This window comes from Catharus ustulatus, chromosome 5 (assembly GCF_009819885.2).
Source record: "Catharus ustulatus isolate bCatUst1 chromosome 5, bCatUst1.pri.v2, whole genome shotgun sequence".
NCBI classification, from domain to species: Eukaryota; Metazoa; Chordata; class Aves; order Passeriformes; family Turdidae; genus Catharus; species Catharus ustulatus.
In genome coordinates, this window is record NC_046225.1 from 27,933,971 (window position 1) to 27,956,397 (window position 22,427).

At 43.8% G+C, this 22,427-nt stretch overlaps 1 protein-coding gene across 10 annotated transcripts in view; it reads left to right on the plus strand.

Moving 5' to 3' along the window:
- The first annotated feature begins 207 nt into the window (after nucleotides 1–207).
- Nucleotides 208–22,427, plus strand: part of LOC116996679 (ephrin type-A receptor 5-like) — a 95,022-nt gene continuing 72,802 nt past the window's right edge. For 9 of the 10 annotated variants that reach the window (XM_033060599.1, XM_033060602.1, XM_033060601.1 and 6 more), the window contains exons 1-2: nucleotides 208–307; nucleotides 6,023–6,358. In XM_033060599.1, coding sequence (XP_032916490.1) covers nucleotides 295–307; nucleotides 6,023–6,358 — 349 coding nt within the window. In that variant the 5' untranslated portion in view covers nucleotides 208–294. The remainder of the gene's footprint in view (nucleotides 308–6,022; nucleotides 6,359–22,427) is intronic. The other variant, XM_033060605.1, reaches the window with a different exon arrangement.

Consider the following 22,427-nt stretch of genomic DNA (forward strand, 5'->3'; position numbering starts at 1 on the left):
AGTGGCATAGACTGTTTTAAAATATGCAAACTAAATATCTCCTGAATATTTGTCTGTTTTAAAGCTGAAGATATGGGGTTTTTTTAAAAGGAGATGTGAAGAGACTAATTTTATGATGGGAGAGCTTAGCCTGTGGTTCTTCTTTTCACAGTATGCAGACCTGGGTTCTTCAAAGCTTCACCCCACAGTCCATCCTGCAGCAAATGTCCCCCTCACAGCTACACACTTGATGAAGCATCCACATCTTGCCTGTGTGAAGAAGACTATTTTAGGAAGGAATCAGACCCACCTACAATGGCCTGTACAAGTAAGCATGTGCTTATAGGGTTGTTTTTAATCCTTCCAAGCTGTTCCTGTACTGTGACTAGACATTGTGATACTAATGAATGTTCTTTTTCAGGCTCTGCACTGGAGTCTGAATTAGTCTTGACAACTTGTAATGTCATTGTCTTTATCTACTTCTACTGTACTTCTGATTACGCAAGAAGAGACTTTTCAGTACGTTTTGCTTTGAAAACTGGCAACCAAACCAGGAAGAGTTTGTGTAATGAGCAAATGCTTCATCTGTCCCCCTGCACTCCTGGGTGGACTCAGCCAGCAGCATGGCATCAGACACCCATATCTGTGTGTGCATGGGTACTAGCGTGGGGCAGGCACGTGGAATAAACAATGGGTAGTCCTTGCCAGCAATAGGCATGGCTAGAATCTCCATGGTCCTGTTTGGTGTCACATTTTAGCTCACTTTCAGTAAAACAAGCTGGGACAAAGCCCTGTCTTTTCAATCTGCCTGGAGATGGTCACTCTTCTCAAAACTCTGTGATGGAAACTGCTTCTCAAAAATGTAGAACTTATCCCCTGGGTGTCGGGGGCATGCAGTATACCAGGCACATTGGGGTACAGGGAGTCCAGAGTGGAGCTGGTGTAATCAGAATCACTAATTTTACCCTTCTCCTTCCATCCATGAGCTGTCCTTTCAACCGTACCTTGAAAGTCCCTTGTTCAGTTTATGTTTCAGATACTTAAGGCCACAGTTTCCATGCCTCCAGCTAGTTCTGCTGAGTATAGCACAAATCTGAGCTGGGACTGTCATGCTCCAAATGTGATTTTAGTGGTGCAGAAGTGGTTGAAAATTACTGAAATGGAGTTGAACTATTGGTGCAGGAGCAGTTTGTGGCTTCCAAAGAAACTTAAGCAATGGAGGAAAAAGTAGTTTATGACTCCATAGATGTTCAGAGCTACTGGACAATGGTGCAGTGGTGACTTCCATACTGTAGGGAAGTACTTTGCATCATGTAGGGATGGTAGCAGTTTTTGTGCCTTTCCTAGTTGATACAGATGTCCTTTCTAGCTTCCCAAGTTTGCACTTCAAAAAGAGAAAGAAAAAGTCTGTTCCTGTTGGAGACACACTCTCTCAAAGGAAATTGTCCTTGGCAGCTCTCTGCTTGCCTGCAGGAGGCACTTGGAGCAGAATCGGGCCCCTTGAATTCTGCCTTTGATTTTCACCAGGCAAAGGAGCATGGTTATTGGAAGCTGCAGGGATACAGCTGCAGGGAAAGAGATGGCAGCATTGGAGTCACTGGTACTGTCAGATCAAAGAGGTCTGGGGGTGGGGGGTGAGTCATGCACACACTTCCCAGTTTATTAAAAAGGTATGCCAGAGTCTTTTGAAACCATGACCAGGGTGAGTTTTGGCATGAAAAACCTGATACCAGCATTTCTTGATGTTCATTTTGCCCCTGACTTTTGCCCCTGACTTTAAGAACTCAGATAAATGTGGTCCAGCGTGGTATTGGAAAACACAGTGAGCTCTGGGAAACTCATAAAGTAGATTTTTCTGTGCAGACAGAACCAAAACCAGCAGCTGAGAGAGAGAGATATACCAGACTCTGGTGTCCACTGTGCCCCCTGCCTACCATCAATGATGTTACTCTCTGCCCTTCTCAGAATGGAATGATACACATCCAGTCTGTCCTGCTGGTGCATTAGAGCAGGAAAGGAGCTTCCATCCCAGAGGAAGATGTTTATGCATGCCAATGGCCTGAGCAGCATTGGCAGGGTTCAGAGAAGCACAAGCAAGTTAGGTGAACAACTCTTGTTAAAATTGAATGAAGTTCAGAAGCCTGTGTCTCTCAGGTTTCTAGCGCAGTTCAAAGTGAAGGCTGTAATTTTCGACTCAGCAAATGCCATGGGATTTTCTTTTTATGTTTATTTGGGGGTTTTGTGCTTATTTATTGGTGGTGGCTGTCTAAGTTTGTTGGCTTTTACTGTTTGGGTGGTTTTCTTTCAGGGTGGGTTTTGCTTTTGTTTTGAGAGCTTACTGAGAGCTAGTTTTAAGCCCAGACATGGTGCCTGAAACTGTGTAGGATATGACTTGGCGGGGGAACTAAGTCCATCTGGGGCAGATGAGAAGTTTAATACCGATCAAGGCACAGCTCAGCTTCTGTTTCCCACTGCAAACCCCCAGAGCTGCACTTGAGGACATTACAGCACCTCTGCTGGCATTCATGCCCATCACCCTAAAAGCAGGGTGGAATACCTGAGCCTTCTCCATGTGTTTCTGTCACCCTCACTTTCCCCATGCATCTTTTTCTTAGGATTTTGTCCTAATACTGCTGTATTTGTGCTGAAGGTGATGAGGAGGGCCCATGTGCTGCGCTAGCTCAGCAACAGAAGATTTTGTTGGAGCAGTAAAGAGTAGGTAGTGACACTGGTGTTTTAAACCAGTCCAGTTATATCTGGAAGGCAACAGCTCATCATGAACTAAAACACAAGTGAGAGAGACTTGAGTCATGACTGGTAGGAAAATATTGCAAGGGTTTTTTTTAATGTTTTTATTATTTATTGTCACTGAAGTTAATAATATTCATAGAATTCCTTCAACAAGAAATGCAGTTAATTTTAGAGAATACATTAATGTCTGTTTTCAGGTCTACACCTGCAAAGTCCCCTTGGCACTCAGTATAGCTGTAAAAATCACATTTTCCTAATTTAAAGTTAGTGTTTTTCAGTTCCAAGCTGCATAAATCTCACCACCACCACCAGCATCACTGAAGAAAACTAGCTGCTTTGTCACTATTACTTGCTCAGTTAAGTAGAGGCCAAGGGAGGAATACATTTCTGTTCAATTTTTCCAGATTATTAAGTATGTTTTATAAGTAATGATTGGTAATTTTGAAACTAATAATGCTGTGATGCAGTCTGAATTAATTAGTGCTCTCAAACAAAAAAGAAAAGGTTTTGATCATGATGGACATTTGAGAATTTTCTTAATATTATTACATATTTCCAGGAAGTAATTGCATTTTATTTCTTTTTAACTGAGTAATCCTAGCTTTAGTTCCTTGCACAACATCTCTTTAAAACCAAAAGAGTTGCACCCTTTTCTTTTCTCCTCATGTCTCTAACAAGTAGCCTTTTTGTTGTTCAGAGCACGTTGGGGAAATATTTGTAGTATTATGACACATGGGACAAATTGAAGACTTTATTGTATTTACTGTAATAGGATACTTGCAAAAAGTTTACAGTTAACTTTGAATGGTTTTATACATATATTTCTATCTGGAGTCTGATTTCTCTCTTAGGTTATATTTTTAAAATATGTGCATCAGTAAACAACAGATTTGCTGTCCATCAAGAAAAATACCAATATCTTTGTTTTCAGAAATTATTTACCTGTTGTCAGAAAATTGTGGTGTGAAATGGGTGAAACTTAGGGTATAAAGTAGCAAATTCAAAAACTATATATATATCTATTGAAAAGTTAGTAGATACTATCTGTGCCCTTGACAGCAGGAGTTTGGAAATTAAAGCAGAACACCTTAGCAGATCTAGCCTCACCTATTCTGAAGGTAAAACAGCTTTTTGTTCTCCCAGCTGAGGTTTGGACAGGTTTTATTCAGGTACAGTTTCAGGATTCTTCAAGTAGTTCTTGTTAGATATCTGTAGACTACTAAAGGCCTGTATGTGAGGCCCTATGAGAATGCTAATTTTATAGGTGGTAAGTCCCACGAGTTTTAAAGCATTCTCACTGAAGCCAATGTTTTTAAGCCTTCAAGAAGAGTCACTGACTTCAGTACAAAGCAAGTAAAAACCTCTGGTGACTTTACTAAAGTAATAATTTATCCCCCATTAAAGACACATTGTCCAGTAAGTGTTTCTTGTGCCTGAGTTCTTTATTTTTTCCTAGAGTACTAGCCTCAGCAAAAGGTATTCATCCAGTGGAAGAAAAAATAGGGCAATTTTACCAGCAAAAAACATATAAAAAATCCTCAAGTGTAATACATATAAATCTATATAGCTCCAGTGATGATTTCCATAGTTTCCATTGTATCAGTACAAGTATGACACTATGGAAAATAGTCCTGACTTGGACTGTATGTTGGTGTCATTAGCTAAATAGTGCTGGATCCCTGGAGTGCAGCTTGAGAGTGAGTTGCTCCTTGTTAGTAGGGATCTGAAGGGATCACAGAACAAAAAAAAGATGATCTGGCATTTCCTAAGCTAACTAAGCTTTTTTCTTCAACTGCTTTTCCTGTGGAAAACAAAAGAACCACATCTGGTAGTGAGTTTCTCATTGAATCAGAAAAGCTTGAGTCAAAATCATGACATGTTTCAGTTCATCAGTGTTACAAATTTTATAGACTCAGAGAGGGTGAATAGAAAAAGGAAATGAAGGAGAATGCTTCAGTTTATAAGGTGATTTCATTTTTGCAACGCTGCCTGTTTTAAATAACAAATCAAGTTTAGTCATCACAACAAAACGAGAAGATGACAGTCTAAGTCAACCTGTTAGATTCATATGGATGTCGAGCTAGTGAAGCTGCTTGTTGAACTCTTTTCAAGGAACTTCTCATTTGACAACTTCATTCAAACTGAAGAGGAGTGCACTGTGTTGCCTTCCCTTGCAAAAATCCCTTCCTTTGCTGTATAGTTTTTGGTGGTGCTGTGACTGAAATCCCTCCTGGCTTGCTTTGATAACTTTCCTCTTTCTTCCTCATTCATTAGCATTCCCTGAGTATTTAACACGAGGATATCTTGCATGAGACTCCTGCTTGTCATTTCACATTGTCTTCAGGTATCTGCAGCTTGCCCTTCATCAGCAACACAGGCCTATTAAGAACAAAAACCTTGCAGCACCTTCTGCAAGGAAGCAAGTCTTGAAGGTGCCTCTCAGTGGGCTTTGTTTGCCCAGCCATGACCTTTCCCCCCAGGATGAAGAGAAGCAGCCCACTTTTTGCAGGTGCTCTGGTACCTCTGCAACAACTGCTTCTCCTTGGATAGCCATGCCAGTGACATGCTGGCATTCTGGGCAGAGAGGCTTGGCAAAGTAAGCAAGTACAGTGTGGGTAACCAGCCGTGCCACAGCCTGGTGGGGACCAGGAGGGCTGTCATGGAGTGGCTGGATACAGTTGTGTTTCCAGTGGCCCATGTAGATCACCATCTGCTTTGGGCTACATCGAGTGTCTCACTTAAATATGATTTGGATATCTAAACTTTGGTTTCATTGCTGCCAAATGGCTGATGGGAAGAGGCAGGTGCATACAGAGGAACGATTTGGCATCTGAGCTGAGTACCTGGACGGTGTGAAAACCCCAGTATGTGTCTTGTTTTAGGATTTAGTGGTATTGATACCAGTAAGGGGCTGTGGGGTGAGGAGGAGGAATCTTGCCCCTGGTGAAGCCAACAGTGACTTGGACAGGGCAAAGACTTGCTAATCACTTTGCAGAAAGAGCAAGGAGAGCAATAGAGACAATGCCCCAGGGTGTAGTGCTCATCCTCTTGGGTTTAAGCCAGCCCTGTATCCTGTCCTCCCACAAATCCCAACACAAATTTCTTGAGTGAGGTGAGAGTGCTGAAATCAAATCCCTGTTTTCCTAGTTCTTCAGGTGTTGTTGCAAATGGTCCCTGTATACTTTCTGACGAATGAGCAACGGGGCATCTCGTTTCAGCCTGGAGAGTAGTAGTGAGCAGGATTACTGATGATACTGTTTTTACCATGTGTTTTTCTCACTTTACAAACCAGGACCCCCCTCTGCTCCTCGAAGTGCCATCTCAAATATTAACGAGACTAGTGTCTTTCTGGAATGGATTCCCCCTGCTGATACTGGTGGAAGGAAAGATGTGTCTTATTATATTGCATGCAAGAAGTGCAGCTCGCACTCGGGTCTGTGTGAGGCGTGTGGCAGTCATGTCAGGTACCTCCCCCAGCAAACCGACCTGAAAAACACCTCTGTCATGATGATGGATCTGCTTGCTCATACAAACTATACCTTTGAAATTGAGGCAGTGAATGGAGTGTCCGACCAGAACCCTGGAGCCCGGCAGTTTGTGTCTGTAAATGTAACAACAAACCAGGCAGGTAAGTGGATCTTCAACCTGGGGGAATGTCTGGAGTGGGAGTCTGAGCCAATCAGACCCAATGCAGAACTCCCTTTGGAACAAGTGGAAGTCTCCAGCGTGGAGGGCTGGATTATGGCCTCTTCAAATATGGGGGTGGGAGGTGGGCAGTCCTTGTTTTATATGTTATAATTACTGCGGTCATCAGTATGTTTCCTTTCAGCAGGACACATTTTTAGGATTTGTGACTTCTTCCTTTTACACTAAGCTATTTGGAGATCACCTCCACTTATATTTGAATGTTGGTGTATGCATCAACTAAACCGGGAAAATAAAAGGCTGTCTTTCCTGTTGGGAAAGGGAAATTTCTAACAGTCTGTTTTGATTAAAAATGGCTAAAACATCTTGACTTTACAAACAGTTACCCTAAGAAAATTGTTTCTAGTGACTTTGGGAAATTTAATCCCTCTTCTACATTGTGATGCTAAAGTGACTGGGCTCATGGTAATGGTACATTGTCATTGCTTCTCCAACAAGGTAGGGCTAGGACTTCACTCATGCTGCATTATTCTTGGTTTTGCACTGTACAGGCAGAGATCATGTAGACTGGTTTATTTCCTTCTCTGGGGCTCTGATCTGTTTGCTCTTCCTTAACTCAGAAGTTGAAATTACCTGTCACTTTGGACACAGGCATGGAGTTGCCATTGTCCCCTGTCATTTGGAGATATGATGGGAGGCAAGAACGTGATTACATCTCCTTCCATGTCCATCAACCCACCAGGCACATCACAGAGCTTCTGTAAAGCCCGGGAGACTGACCTGTCCTTCTCTTGTCCCTCATACTCAGTGTTTTACAGTCTCTGCCTTTTCCTATCTAGCTTACTTCCTGCCATTTAATTCAGGGCTCCCCAGTGGCATTTGTCCCCATGAAGCCCTTCCAGGTGACATTTGAGAATGTGAGGACTATACTGCCAGATCACTGGGGCCACCCTCTGCCTTCTCCAGACAAGGTTCAGCCAGGAAACCCAGTGGGCAATTCAGTGTGACAGCTGGATGTAGATTGACAGATCCTCACTGTGGAACACTAATTGCAAAACACTAATTAGAGCAGAACTGAGTGTCATTCCTGCTACCCAAGTATATGTGCACAGGCTTGGCAGCCAGCAGCCAGGAAGTGCAGGTACCTGGCAATTAAACTAGATTGTTAAAGTGTTGGACAGACCGTTCATATGCTTCTTGAGGAGAGGAAATAAAGGCATGCTGGGAATGATGCTGATAGATGTGGCATGGGATCTACTGCAAAAATGTTAGAGGACAGCAGTATGAAACCTTTGAAGGCACCTCAGATCAGATCACCCACTGCAGGTCAGTGGGTGTCACGGTCCTAATGCTGTTTACTGTTTTCCTGTTGTGAAGGCTGCTACCAGTAACTGCTGTTGGAAGCACATTTTCCTGTTATTGGGCATTTCATTGCTACCACTGGATTTAAATGCACATAAATCTCAGTAAATATAGCTGTGCAGGAGGAGATGATACTTTGCTGATCAGTGCAGACGGTGAGGAAAATGTTCTGGTTTGTGACTTTTGTCCCAAACTCTCCATAGCAGCAGTAGAATTTATTCACATAGCTTCCTTTCTGTGCGTCAGGCCAAGAATAAATCCCTTGCATAGTTATCACTTGCAGCTTTTTATTGGAAGGTCTCCTACAGGATATGCGAAACCTATGACAAATGTGTCTCATGCTAAGGACAAGTGGGTAAGTTTAGCTTCTGGTTGAATCTCCCTGTTTATCTTAGTGGAGCCACAGTCATGGGAGATACTAGTGGATCAAGCCATGGGTGTTTAATAACTGTGTGGTGTTGAAATTGCTCTCGTGGTTGATTCAACAGGAGATTCAATCGAACTGCTGTGTAAGGAAAGCAGTGGTGACTGTCTTTCATCGTCTTTCTGACTGGTCCCACCACGCATTTGTGCAGTGAACCAGGCCTATCTTCTGGAGCTGTAGCATCCAATGGTCTTCCCAGTAATGTGGTCTTTCAGCACTCCCCTGTGTTGTCGTCAGTTTGCCCATGCCAGAAACAAAGCAGATGGAAAGAGGGACTTTGCAAATCAGACTAACTGCCAAGCTTGGAAAGTGAGTATCTGGTTTTTTAAGATGCCTACAAATAATGTCCTTTGAGGCAAGTAATGGAGTGGTCTGTGCCCAGTGATTCTGGGTATAAAGACTCACTTCAACAGTCCTTTTTCAGGTAAGAGTAGGCAGGGCTCATGTGGCTTCAGGGAGTCTCAGGCCACCCACCTTCCCCTTGGAATTACCTCCAAGAGGTGCAACTCTTGTGTATAATCTTTTCCCTTGCACAGGTTTTCTTATGGTGATTATATTTTTCACAGAGGCTAGTTAATGAAATTGGAGCAGTGACGCATGGCCAACTGCAAAAGTAGGAGAAATCGTGCTGCAAGATTTGTTGGCTGCAGGCAATTGAAAAATTGGATGCCATGGGATAGGTCTGGCTGCCAGAGTCCTGCTGGGACATACTCAGTAAACCAGCACTGCCGAGAAATGCCAGGGTCTGCTTTGTTGGTTTGGCTTTTGTCCATCCCAAGAAGACTGTGCTCGTTTCAGAACTGCAAAGAATGTGCAGGCAATGAATCCTCATGTGCAGCATGTCTTCTGGGCATGGCAGATTTTGGCAGTAGAAGCTACCTCTGGGTTAGACTCTCCAAGGGGATTACAACAATTTCACAAGAGTGAGGTGCACCGGGGTATAAGGCACACTTCCGGGTGTTGGCAAATTTCTGAACTTTGTCCATATATAAGGCGCACCAGACTATAAGGTGCACTTTTCTTTGTAGCGAGGATCTGCGCGCAACAAAGTAACGAGTTAGTAATGGAATTGCATGATCGTGGGTTTACTGGCAGTTGCGCAATTTGCAAACATTTTTCACAGATTGGCGTAGCCTTTAAACGCAGCCCCAGGCGTCCTCCCCGTGCCACGGGCCCCGGCACACCTGCCTGCCCTTAGCGCCAGCTGGCGTGGCTCGGCTCACAGCTTGGCCCCACCATCCGCCAAGCTGCACGACTCGGCTCACGGCTTGCTCTTCTGGGTTGGCAAATTGCCGAACTTTTTCCATATATAAGGTGCTCCGGGGTATAAGGCGTACTTCTAGGTTTGGACCAAAATTTTAGTCAAAAGGATGCGCCTTATACGCAGGAAATTACTGTACTTCCCGGAAAAAAAATTAGTGGTTCTCTCTCCAAAATAATTTGTCCCTCTTCCTCTCTCCTCTATTTAAATAATGAGTAAAAGAATTGGTGCTAGCAATCCATCTGGCATTTTCAGACTGATGTAATTTTCCTCTGAATTTAAATTTAGAAATACAGAGAGGGAACAGTAAACTTTTGTGCACAAGAAGAGTCTGATTGCTAATCTCCGTTGGTGACCCCAGCATTCTTCTGTTCCCCCAGTCCTTGGAGACCTCACAGTACTTGCGATGGGGCTGATCCATGCAAGACATGGTGACCTTAGGCTCCAGATACAGGACTAGTTTTCCTGTAGATTCCTCTTGCAATCTGCAAACCTCTCTTGTTTCTGTGGGATTTTGCTGGTGTTTCTCTGCTGGAAAACATGTATCTAGAAAGAGTGAACAATGCCACAAGCCATGAGAGATAGAAATTGTACTGGCCTCCATTGTGGCTACCCTAGAGCTGCAGCAGGCAGACAGAGGACCACCTTCGCTTTCTAGGCGCAGGAGTTGACCCAAGCATGTTTTTTTCCATATGGGATTGCTGCAAAATATGTGTCCAAGGGACTTCCCAGGGAGGTATCTGTAATGCAGTCTCGCAGTGTGTTAAAAAGTGTGCCTCATGCATGCGGGCTGGAGCACAATGAATAATTCATACGTGGCAATGATGATTGAGTTACCCATCCTTCACTTGCTCATGGTTTTGCTCAAGTTTTCATATTTTTGAAACCTCCACATACTTAAACAATTTCCAGAGAGCAGTCTGTGTGTACTGCTAATATTGAAGTTTGATTTTCAAGTGGCAGCTTGTCCTTTTTTTTTCTCAGTGCTTTCACCAAACTGGATGATTAAGGTATGCTGTCGCCCTGGACAGAGATGTGCATCTCCCTTGAGGTCTTTCATCTTATCTGCCCTGTATACAGAAAGCACCTACCATGATGTCTTGGGCAGAGATGTGTCTTGTAATGGGTCCATAGGGATCAAGCAGTTTTGATACATGGTTGCCATTGTATCATTGCAGGAGCACACTGGAAAGATGCAATGTTTAAAACCTTTCTAGGCTTAAAACCTGCCAGATGGCTAGATGCTTGGAGCAGCTAAAAGGCTCATGGAGCAGGGAAGTGTGCTGAAAACCATGGTCTTCACTCTAATTGCCCAGGCTGTGATGTTGCAGTGGAGGGGAGCAAGGGAGAAGGTGTTTTCATTAGCAGTCAGGATGTGTACAGGCTTTGAAAAGCAGCCAAGGGCGATCCGGAAAGGGAAACCTGCAACACAACGCTTGCTGCAATCTTGCATCAGTATTTGCATGCTCTTGAAACCAAGAGACTGCAGTCCTACACAGTCTGGGAAGAAGACATCAGAAGATGAGGCTAGAGATGGGAACTACATTTTCAGAGATTGCTTTTGGGACCTGATAGGTTCGAGTGCTGTAACATTCAGGATCTGATTCTTCCAAATTTGAAGTCTTCACAGGTTTGTTTGGTTTGGCATGGGGAAGGGAGCAGTTTACTTATTTTCTTCAGGATTAACAGAAAATTTTCAAGGGGATGCTCCAGTAGATGCAGCATGTTCCATCATCTCACACAAGAAGCAAGACTGGTCTTCAGCTCTACTTTTCAGCCAGAACTGCTGGCCCAGGGTCTGCAAAAGCTTAAACAGATGCTTACTTCTGGAAAACTTCCTTTCCACCACCAGCATGTTATGCAGGGCTTCCCTTTAAATATCTATTGTAACCATACTTGATCCACTGGACTGCATCCCCCTTTCCCAGCAGTGGTCACTAGTGGATACCGTAGAAGGGCTAGGACCAGGAAGCAGACATGTACCAGTGCTTCCTTAGAGCACTCTCCAACCTCCAGGGAGCACCTCTTTGTGCTTTATAGCCCTTAATGGATTTTTCTCGCATGAATTTGTCAAATTATTTTATGAGCTCTAAGAAAATTCTAACAACTGCAGGCAATCCTTTATGAATTTGTTATGTCTGGGAGTTTAAACTCTGCTTTAGATTCACACTGGCCAGAGAGGAGCTATTAGTGGCATGAATAGATGTTTAAGGTTTGCAATTACCCATCTCTGTGGAAAGCACTGCCATTTAGAGATGCATCACTGGCTTCCAGTGTGTTAACCCAGGTATTGCAGCATTTAACCAAGAACAAAGTACTCTTACAAGGAAAGAATGTCTTCCATACCGGGATGGGTGAATACAGGGGTATTTTAATACGCGCAGGTAAACTGTACTGCCTCAAAGACTGTAGTCTCTATTTAAAACTGAGTGCATCCTGCACGGTCCCTAGCTGCAGGATCTTTCTGCTGGCTGTAAGCACTCTTCATGTCCAGGGAGATGTGAAAATTAGTGTTGAGATGCCAGTGAAGGTTCAGAAAGAGAATAATTTCATTTGTGAAGTTCCATGCATATGCTGGTAATCAGCTTCAAGAAGTATTTTGATATATTCTTGAATCATGGTCTCATGCAATGAGAGCGTGTAATCGCAGGTTGTAAAAACCAAGCACACTGGCAAAATAAAACCTGAAAGCCAGTGTTCTACAAAAGGTTTATTGTTTGAATTTTTTTGTTGTTTTTTGGTGATATCTGCATTTATACTGAATGCAAAATCTTCATCCAGCACCCTATTCCGGAGTCATGAGTTGACCCCAGCCCAGATGTTTGCTACCAAATGAATTATGGATCAGATTAATATTTTAAAGTTTTATTTATAACTCCCCTATCAGTAAGTGCTACTTTTTCAAAGTTTGTTATAAGTCTTTTTGTTGTACTTCACATATCATAAATACATGCTTGAATACTGAGACATGTCTTTGGAATATGAAAAAAAAATCCCCAAATTACAATGACTTTTAATTAGAGGTCATTTTTTTTCTGGGAGTATGTGAGACAGCCCCATGGTTGATATATAAGGACATTCAAGGATGAAATAAAAACAATTTTCCTGCATTTACAGACAGACCTTTCAATTCTGACATGAAATGAAAACATCTTATTTATAGATGAAAATAAAAATAGTAAGAAATAGTTGTCTGTATCCACCCACCTCCTGAAAAAGGGAAAAAGAAAAATACTGAAGATCTCATGAGATTCAGCTGATGACAACCGTTGTGTGTTGTACAGCAGGGTGCAGTTTTTACCATCTCCCAATGGCAGTGAGACAAACATCTTTATGGTGAAGCAATTAGTCTTCATCAAAATCCGCTCCTCATGAGATATGAGGTACAAAAAGCAAATGTTGGATTATACCTGGGGAAAATGAATCCATGGACTGCACCCACATGGTGCCATGCAGATGGGTGTGAGGGAGAAAGAGCTGCCCAAAGACTTGGCTTGAGATGCTGTGACCAGCATGATTTACACTGGTCTTGTAAAGTCCTTGAGCCACCAGGATCCCCACCAGCAGCATCGCCTCAGGCTTGGGATAAAGTAGCAGATATTGGGCAATGCGAATCCAGGTTTTTAGAGGTGCGTGAGTAGCAAATACTGATTTTTTTTCAAAAGAGTGTAGAGCAGGCCATGCTGCGATCAGGTGTAGTAAGAGCTGCTGTGATCAAGTGTAGTAAGAGCTGCATGAGGTCAGAGCTTTAAGACTCTTGTGTTTTTGCAAGGCATTATTCATGTTACATTACAAGAGTGATAGAGATGGTTTGAAATCTTATTTCTGATTTTGGTGGCCAAGTAATCTTATACTAATTTAGTTTTAATTCCCTTAAAACACAGTCTTCAAGGTCAAGGAGTTCTCTTTGTATAGTTCTGAGCCCACTACCTGGCAGAGACCAAAAGTAAAGCATCTGAAATGCTTTCACTGCCCAGATTACATCAATTTATAGATTCCTCCTGCCCCGAATGTTGCTTTTGAATTTCACTGCTGATAAAGTCCCATTCAGCTCTTTAATCTCAGTCTGCAAGCTGATAATTCCTTTGCCTGATATGTTATTTCTCTGATTTTAACATTGGGAGTTTTAGATTTTTAACAGTCTGCATAAATGATACTTCTGAGAGTATTCTTAAGACATCAGGACTCAAAAACACCCAGAAAAGAAAGTAAAAATGCTTTCAGTGCTGTTAGAGAAATAGCAGTGGACTTGCAGGCATTTAATAAACAACCCATTTGTTTTCTGGCTGCAGTTTCTTTACCAAAGTAAGCTCTTTATATTAATCTCCCTCAAAAGTAAAATATGACAGTGGAAGAAACAGAGGAGTTTGAACATTTACATTTCAGTAACTGTGCATTCAGAGAGCTGTGCTATAGGAACACTGCTCAGGGTGTAGCAGCTTCACAGGGCATTTCTCCTTTCCTATGTACCCATCATGCTGATAAAATGAATTTGTAGGAGTGTGAAGGTGTGAGTATATGTGTACATGGCAGTATGTGTGCCATGGTTTAGTTGAGATTGCCATGGTTTAGTTGAGGTGTTAGGGCATGGGTTGGAGTCAATGATCTTGAGTGATTCCTAGTGATTCTGTGTGCATTTGTGCATGTATGAACATGCAGAACACATGCTGGACAGAACATAGAGGTTACCTACCCTTGTTTTATGTGGATGTCTGTGACAGCTTGGTAAAGCTCAGACAGTTCGGGTGCCTTTCACTCTTCATGTCCTTGTGCCAAATTGCTGCCTAACTGGGCCCACATCTGAAGAGGGTGGCTCTCTGTGGTGCAAGGCCACCTGGTAGTTCTCTGGTCCCTTTCTCCTTCTGTCTGTTTTTTTTTTTTTTTTTTTTTTTTTTTTTTTTTTTTTTTTTTTTTTTGCAATGAGCATGACCCTTCTTTAATAAGCAGTTTGTAAAATTTATTTGTTCATATGGCCAGATTTTTTCCCCTTGGTTGCTGTTGTGCCTGGTCTCTGCACCCACACAGCAGGCTGGCTTCTGTATCCCAGGAAGGATTTTGTTGTAACTGAACTGAGCTCCAGCTCTCAATGTGCATGAATTACAGGTTACCAGTTTGTATTTTACACTATCAGGCTGAAATGCTTGTCTCCCCTGGATTGCTTCTCATTGAAGAGGTGTTGTTTCAGTAAGGCTTGGAATGTTTTTCCACATTTTCTGTTGTGGTTGCTATTACGATATATTTCAACAGTAAATTGCTCATTCTTTAAAAGATACCCAAAATGCTACTTCTGGCACTTTTATATCTTTAAAAGTACTAATGTAATAAAGTCCTAGAGCTGGCTAGTACTTTTTCCCAGCTTGCTGCCCTTTCCTTCCCTACTGGGGGGGACATGGGGACAGGGAGAGGGGAGCTCTCAGAACTAAAGAACCAAGAGTAGCACTAAGGTGACAGACAACCCAGCAATAAATGATATTTCTTCCACAGCAGCTGGGCCAAAGTTCAGCTACATGCAAATACTACAAAAAGCTCAAGAGTTGGAAGGTTTTAATTAAAACACATTTCAGATGTGCTCTTTGCCAGCATGGTGGAATGCTTACTTGTATCTCCTGGTCCTGGTCCTGATCAAAGCAAGTAACTAATGGGATTTCCAGTTAGATCAGTACAATAGAAATCACCAGAAGGAAAGTGTTATCATTTATTTATTTTCCTGTTTCTTTGGGCTTGACAATTTCTAAAAATACAGACTCTGATCAAAAGGCCCTGTACGAATCAATGCACCCGCTGGGTGAGGGTTTTTTCTGCTGCAATGCAGCAAACTGGGGTGAGTCACTGCTCTTTGTGCGGAGGGGCTGACCATGCTGGACTGACCCTCTAAGTGCTTTGGCAAGCCTTGGAGAGAGCACTGCTCTGGGGAAACGGATGGAAAAAATATCAAATTCTCTTGTACATTTGACAGAATGCCCCGTAGGTTTTGGCCAAAGGTGGTGGTACAAGGGACCTTTTGCATATGACCCCTGGGCATTGCAGAGAGAGAAAAATGCCTCAAAAGCAAATTTGGAAAATTAGGTGGGAAATCCCAGCGGAGGGCACTAGCACTGCTTACTGCCTTCTTGGGACTACACAGCGCAATTGCCCACCATGCTTCTGCATCCTACTGTGCAAAACTTGTACATCTTTGCTCTCTCCCCCTACGTGAGATAAAAGGAAGCAAAATTGAATCAAGTAAAAACAGAAAACTGGGCTTGCCCTCCCTGCTTCAGTTTGCAAGTGTTTATGGGACCCTGTATGCCATTTCTTCATAGTTTCTTTCCAACTTTCAGCAGTCTGCCTCAATCTAAGGAGAGTAAATTCTGCTCAGCCAAGTAGGTTATTAATGATTCTATTACCTGAGTTGCCTTCCACACAGTTCAGCATTAGTGTGGCTTATTAGACTAAGCTTAGAGGGGGGCCGATCTGCAACACACCATTATCCTGTCATCTCCAGAGCTCTACCTTCCCCACAATGGGCTCCTGCCTTGGATCATTAAGCCATGAATTTCCGTGGTTCTGCCTTGTTCTCTTGAGGGGTGGCATCAAGAACATGAAATAGTTTGCTGACCTTGCTGGAGACTTATGATCTGAGCCTTTAAACACCTGGACATGCAAGGACAGTTTCGACAGAGAGATACTATCACGCAGTTCTGTAAAATGGAAGACTTGCTGCAGAAATGACTAGGTTATTTAATTTATTGTACATCACTCTGTCTCAGGTGCAACTCAGCCCCCCTGCAAGGACATGGAAAGGAACTGGAGGATGACTGGGTAAGGATGCACATGAGGGCACAGACCCATCTCCATCTTTTCCAAAACTGCAGACAGCAACTAGAAAAGCTGGATGTGCATGAAGGACAAAATGCCTGGTGCCTTCTACAGAGGTGCTGCACAAAACCCTCTGCTATATGTTGGCTGAAGCTTCAAGGGGGACTTCACCAGAGTCAAATAGCCCTGAGGGCCTTGAGTGCTATTTGCAACCCCTGCAGAACATCTCTATAAGGCAAAACAAATTCCCCATAAAGTAGTCAGTTGATAATATTGTTTGTGCTCTAGTAACAATTGTGCATCTTTTGTGGCTTTGCTATCTTCTGATATTGGTCAGTGAATGACAGCTGCTATTTAAATTCAGTTTGTACAGTGTCCCATTCTTCATTTAGGACAAAATTGTAAAGTTAAGTACATGGTCGTTATGCAGATAAATGCAAGTTGGCTCAGCTTTCTTCTATGCAGATCTGATAGATACAGCATCATTGCAAGGGATACCTATTGTCGGTAAATTGCCATTTCAATGCCTAAAACTTTACGCATTGCCTTCATCAGGGAGGTTTTTCAGGCATCTGGTTTATTGATGAGGGAACTGAGGCATGGAGGTGTGGTGTGACAGGCTAGAGGACACACACCAGGACTAGGACTCTTCTTGCTGCTCCATGCCCCTGCTGAATCTTTCCCATAGGGCTGGAGCCCTAAGTTGTATTGAAAATGTTTCCTAACCTGTTGTCCTGGTTTAGAGGACGGTATTGCCAGAAAAGAAAAAGGCAAGAGCTTTTTCCCAAAATGGAGAGTGAAAATTCCCTCCCTCCCAGTTTACTATAATTTGCAAATAACGGGGTTCTCAGGCAAAAAGGTATGCGTTTAGGAAAACAATTCTTTACTGATATATCTACAAGACAAAACAAGAACAACATCAGCTATGAAAAGATGAAGTGACAAAACAGAAAGAAACTCAGTCTCAGTCTTTTTTCCAGTCAGACACTCTTCTCACAGTCCCGGTGGAGCAGGGTGGAGCAGCTTTTTTTTCCTCAGTCGCAGTAACTGGAGCCGGCAGGCGGCAGCGGCAGGGCCGTCCGAGGTGGGAGAAGGGTGAAGGAAAAAAACCTCCGTTCACCATTTGCGTCCGGGTTCTCAGCGCTGTTCTCAGAAGCAGGAAACTGTAGCAGTGTCGGAGTGCAGGGGCCTGGTCACACCACAGAGAAAAAGAACCTCTCTTCTCTGCTTGGCCCCTCGCCAGGACAAAGCAACTTACAGCTATTCATCCCCACCCCCCTCTTTTGTCTTGAGTAATTAGACACCAGGGAGTTGCCCGGCCAGGTTCCTTTAACATGCTAATGGAAAAAATTTTCTCCACCGAGGGAAAGAGTAAAAACTCCCCCAAGCCCCAGCACCTGTTTGCCAAACTAACTTAAGAGCAGGAAAGAGAGGCTCGCCAGAGTCCATTGGGTTTGGGGTTGCTTTTTCTGAATTTATTTCAGTATTATTGAGGTTTCAGTTTCACTCCAGCTTTAAAGGTAGAAATGTCAGTCAACAATGCATTTATCCAGAGTATTTTAGTAAGATAAAGTGTGCTGAATAGCTTGGTGAAAAGTGTGACAGGGGACCCATTTGGTCCCAGTCTTAACTGCTTGCAAGAGTGAAAATTTCCTCCTTTAGTCTTTTGCACCTTCTGTCAGAAGAGAGAGTCTTTGATCCAAGTCCAGCTGAGTGCAAAGTGTTACCTTCCATTCATCTGTTTGGTGAACTGTGCTTTGTCTGCTGGAAAGGGAGCTCTTAATAATGTGACAGTGTCCATTCCAAGCTGTTACAAGTACCAGTGCCCAGGTGATTAAATGTAGCTAAAAATCGTGATCGTTTTGATTTGGTATCTAGCAAGCAATTGCTACCTGTTCGGTAAATACAGTAGAGTTTTATTTGGCCTCTGACGGTAATAGAGTGGCTTGGCAACTGTTCACTGATGAGAAAAAAACAAACACAACAAAATCAAGTGATAGCAGTAAAAAACTGCTAAAGACACTGGCACTGTGTTTGTCCTCTTGAGCACTTCTGCGAAGATTTCAGCGGCTCCTCCCAGTTTCTCTGCCTTTCTTCAACTTTTTAACCTGGACTCTGAGCCCATCTGCTATGCTAGGGACTGGTGGGGTGGCTGCCTCCCAGCCAGGAGCAATCACTGCACGGGACTGTGTCAGGTTCTGAGGTCACACAGCCCTCTGCTCCCTAGTCCCCATGGCTGAGCCCCAAGCAGGTACCCAAGGAGCTGTGCCAGGTGTTGGATGGGAGAATATCCAAACATCTGAAGTGTGGAACTATTGGGTCTCCTGCCTACCTGTCTCCATCCCCAGCTACTCTGCCTCATAGAAGTAATGATTCTGGGGCCAAGGCATGCACATGGCTCATGAACCAGTGGATCATGGAAGTTGTGTGCACTTTGCCCTAGCAGGACAACTTTGGCACACACAGCAGCCACCTTCTCCCTTTACCATGAGGGTGCTTGAAAACTTCAGAGATGCTGCAAATCAGACAATTGTACAGCTGATGTTTGGCTGAGTCTAGGAGTGTTTTCCTCTCCAAGAGAAGCAGCAGCTATTTTTCACAGAGCAAATGAAGCCACCTGTTGGATTAACTGGGTGTTATTCAGTCCCCAGGCTGCCTTGCACAACCTTCAGGGCCCATAGGAGTCTTTGAGGTACCATTGAACTTCATTGTTAATGTCACAGTCATTTACTGTGAATGGAAAGGGGCTTTTTTTTTTTTTTTTTTTTTACTCCCAGGCATGAATAAACTCTGTAGATTGCAGGAAATAATCCCTCTTAAAGGAGAGTTGAAAGTGCTGTCTTCTAATAAAAGAAACTTGGTACTGAGCTGGTGCCTAGGACTGCTCCAGATATTCTTGAAAGTACTGGATTTTCTGTTCAGTGAACAGAAACAGAATAAATAAGATGAAAGCAAAGCAGCAGATGACAGGGTAATAGATGTGCCGGAGAAGGGGAGGAGTGGTGAAGGAAAAGTACATAATGTGGATGACTTTAATTATGTGGAAGGTGGGAAGATTGACTTCCCCATCCTGAGTGGGCTGTGTGAGAAGATACATTAGTCTGTATTCTATCACAGGTTGATACATCTCCTCCAAGATGTTAGTAGTTACTTGGATGAAAAAGGGTACACTTGCTGGCAGTATTTATGAGAACTTTAATTATCTTTCACAGACTGAGTTCCAATTAGAAGGGAATGTAGGGGTGAGAAGATGAATGAAGAGATGTTGCAGCATGTGTTAAGAGCATGGTGATAAATCTGTGGCTGAGGATTATGGTAAATAAGATAGTCATACATTATGACATCATTTGCGCACTTATATTTTTACATGTTTACTCCAAGTTTCCTTCCACCTTCCCCTGTCACAATCAAAATGTGTATAAAGGGGTCAAACACAGGTCTCTGTTACTCCTCTTCCAAAGATGATTTGATTTGCAGTTGCTGTGACACAGGGCTGTTGCTTTTTTTTTTTTTTTTTTTGCTAATTCATTAACTGTGTCATAAAATGGCACTCCAGAAAAGGCAGACAGAGACAGATCATAATATTTGTCTCCCGGCTGCCTGAATAGTGGAAAAATTCTTGCTGTCATCAGCACATCCTTTCACATTGCTGCAGATTCTCCCATTTAGAATCATAGAATGGTTTGGACTGGTTTGCATTATCCTTGCTATAATCTCACCTAACCAGCTTCTTATGTAGATGACCGCAATGGCCATTTATTTTTATGTCAGAAGGTAACCTTCAAAGGGGAGATGTATCAGTTGCTCAACACTGGCTTAATTCCCTCTGCGCTGTAGTAAACCAGGGACTTTGCCCCTGACTTCACTGCAAGAACAGTGCCTCTATGTCTGAGTGGCACTGGCGCAATTCTCTCATTACATTCCTCTCACATGCCTCAGAAAGAAGCTTCTCTGTACTCTTTACATGTGGTGTAAGCTGTTTGCCAGTATCTCCACAGATTATGCAGGTAAGAGGTTTTGTCTACCAACATCAGTGTTAGACAAATGGGTAATACTTTGGATCTTGTGGTATTGGTGATTAAAGTAAAGGTAAGTCTGCAGATGTTTGTCATTCAGTTAATGACAAACACTGAAATTCTGGCTGAGAATAGGAGGGATTATCTAGTGAGATTGCTTTTATTTCAGGTAACATTGTTCCTCCCTCTGATTACTTAAAGGGTTAACAGTGCTTCTTAAACAGCAGTGAAATGGCTTCAGTGAAGCAGTGGCAGTACTTCGGCAAATGGAATTCTTTTGTCTTCTTTAATTCCATGATCACACTTGGTAAGCCAGTACAAAGCAAAGGACAAAACTACTCTTTCTTTGGCAATGTTGAAAACAAATCCTTATTTATTTAAAATTAACTATATCAGGCAGAAGGTAAGATGGAGTATAATTGCCAAATTCTTATTTGGTAATCAGTATCTGGCAGCCATCTCAGTCCTATTAAGATACAGGCATAATTGCACATAGGATGCATATATTTATCATGGAAGTTGGCACTTCAGATCATTAGGAAGTATCTGTAGTTTTGCTGTATGCTGCATGTAGATTAATCTAGTTTAGGAGACTTAAGAGCCTGTCAGAAATGCTTTCATCGTCCAAGCATTTGTAACATCAGATGGTAGGAGAGCCCTTGGAGAGGCACAAGATGGTCCTGCTGCAGTAATATTATGGGTTCCTGATAGTCATGCATTTCCAGAGGTTTACCTGTTGCTGGCTGCAATATTCACCTCTGCCTGTTTTATTTACACACATTAAAAATAAATAAATAAAGTGGTCAGGTCCAAGAGGAAGGAGTGTTCCATTTGTGCTCTGTTCTGCAGGGTATTTCTGCATGCCAGCTTTGGAGGAGAGAAAACTTGACTCTTGGGAGCCTCTGAGAAAAGGCCTGGAGTAACTCCGGATACATGTCACAGGCACAGGGCTCTGCCACCTTGAATGAAAAAAAATTGTTGTTGGGAATTAGACATGTTCCATTGTCTGCCCATCAAAGAAAGTATAGGTAGAAGCAGCACGTTGCAGAAATAAGCAAGTCTGGAAGTTGTGTCTAAGAATAAGATAGGAATAACTTGCCAAGAGAAGATTATTTTCAGTAAAAGGTCATAGCTAGAAATTCATCACTTAAGGCTTCTTAATTAATTGTGTTTGGGAAGGGATGGGCAAATAAGAGCTCAGGGGAGAGATTGTTTCAGCCACAGGCCTAAGGCTGCTACCAAAGATGAGAATGTACAGTAATTTCACGAATACAAGCCGTACCATTTTGACCAAAATTTTGCTCCCATACCGGGAATGCGGCTAATATTCAGGTGCGGCCAATATGTGAATAATTTTCTGAAATTTTCAACCCTGGGAGTGCAAACCAAGTCAGTGCAAACTGCAAAGTCAAACTCCTGCCAGTAAAACCCTATATTTACACAGTTGTTACAAATTGGTTACTCTGTTGCGCGGCAGGTGGAGCTGCTCTGTGCAGGCAGCACAGGGGGTGAGGAAGGCGGGGCAGCTCTCTCCTGCTGGCCCCGCGGCTTGGGGAAAGCAGGGGCAGCTCCCTCCTGCTGGCCCCATGGCTCGGGGGAAGGCGGGGCAGCTCTCTCCTGCTGGCCCCGCAGCTCGGAGGAGGCAGGGGCAGCTCACTCCTGCTGACCCCGCGGCTCGGGGGAAGGCGGGCAGCTCTCTCCTGCTGGCCCCACGGCTCGGGGGAAGGCAGGCAGCTCTCTCCTGCCTGTCCCCATGGCTTGGGGGAAGGTGGGCAGCTCTCTCCTGCCTGTCCCCGCGGCTCGGGGAAAGGTGGGCAGCTCTCTCCTGCTGGCCCTGCGGCTTGGGGGAAGGCGAGCAGCTCTCTGCTACCTGTCCCCGCGGCTCGGGGGAAGGCGGACAGCTCTCTCCTGCTGGCCCCGCGGCTCAGGGGAAGGCAGGCAGCTCTCTCCTGCCTGTCCCCGTGGCTCGGGGGAAGGTGGGCAGCTCTCTCTGCTTGGCCCCGCATCTCAGGGGGCTCCCGTCCCCGAGTGCCGCCACCGCAGGAGCAGGCAGGCTACATCCCCGGCTCCCATGGCCGCCATAGGTGCCGGCGGGCTCTGTGCCCCCCCTGCCACCACGGGGCAGCGCCGGGCCGGGGTGGCCGAGCCCAGCAGTGGCGGTGGCCGGCCCCGAGCGGCCCCACCGAGCAGC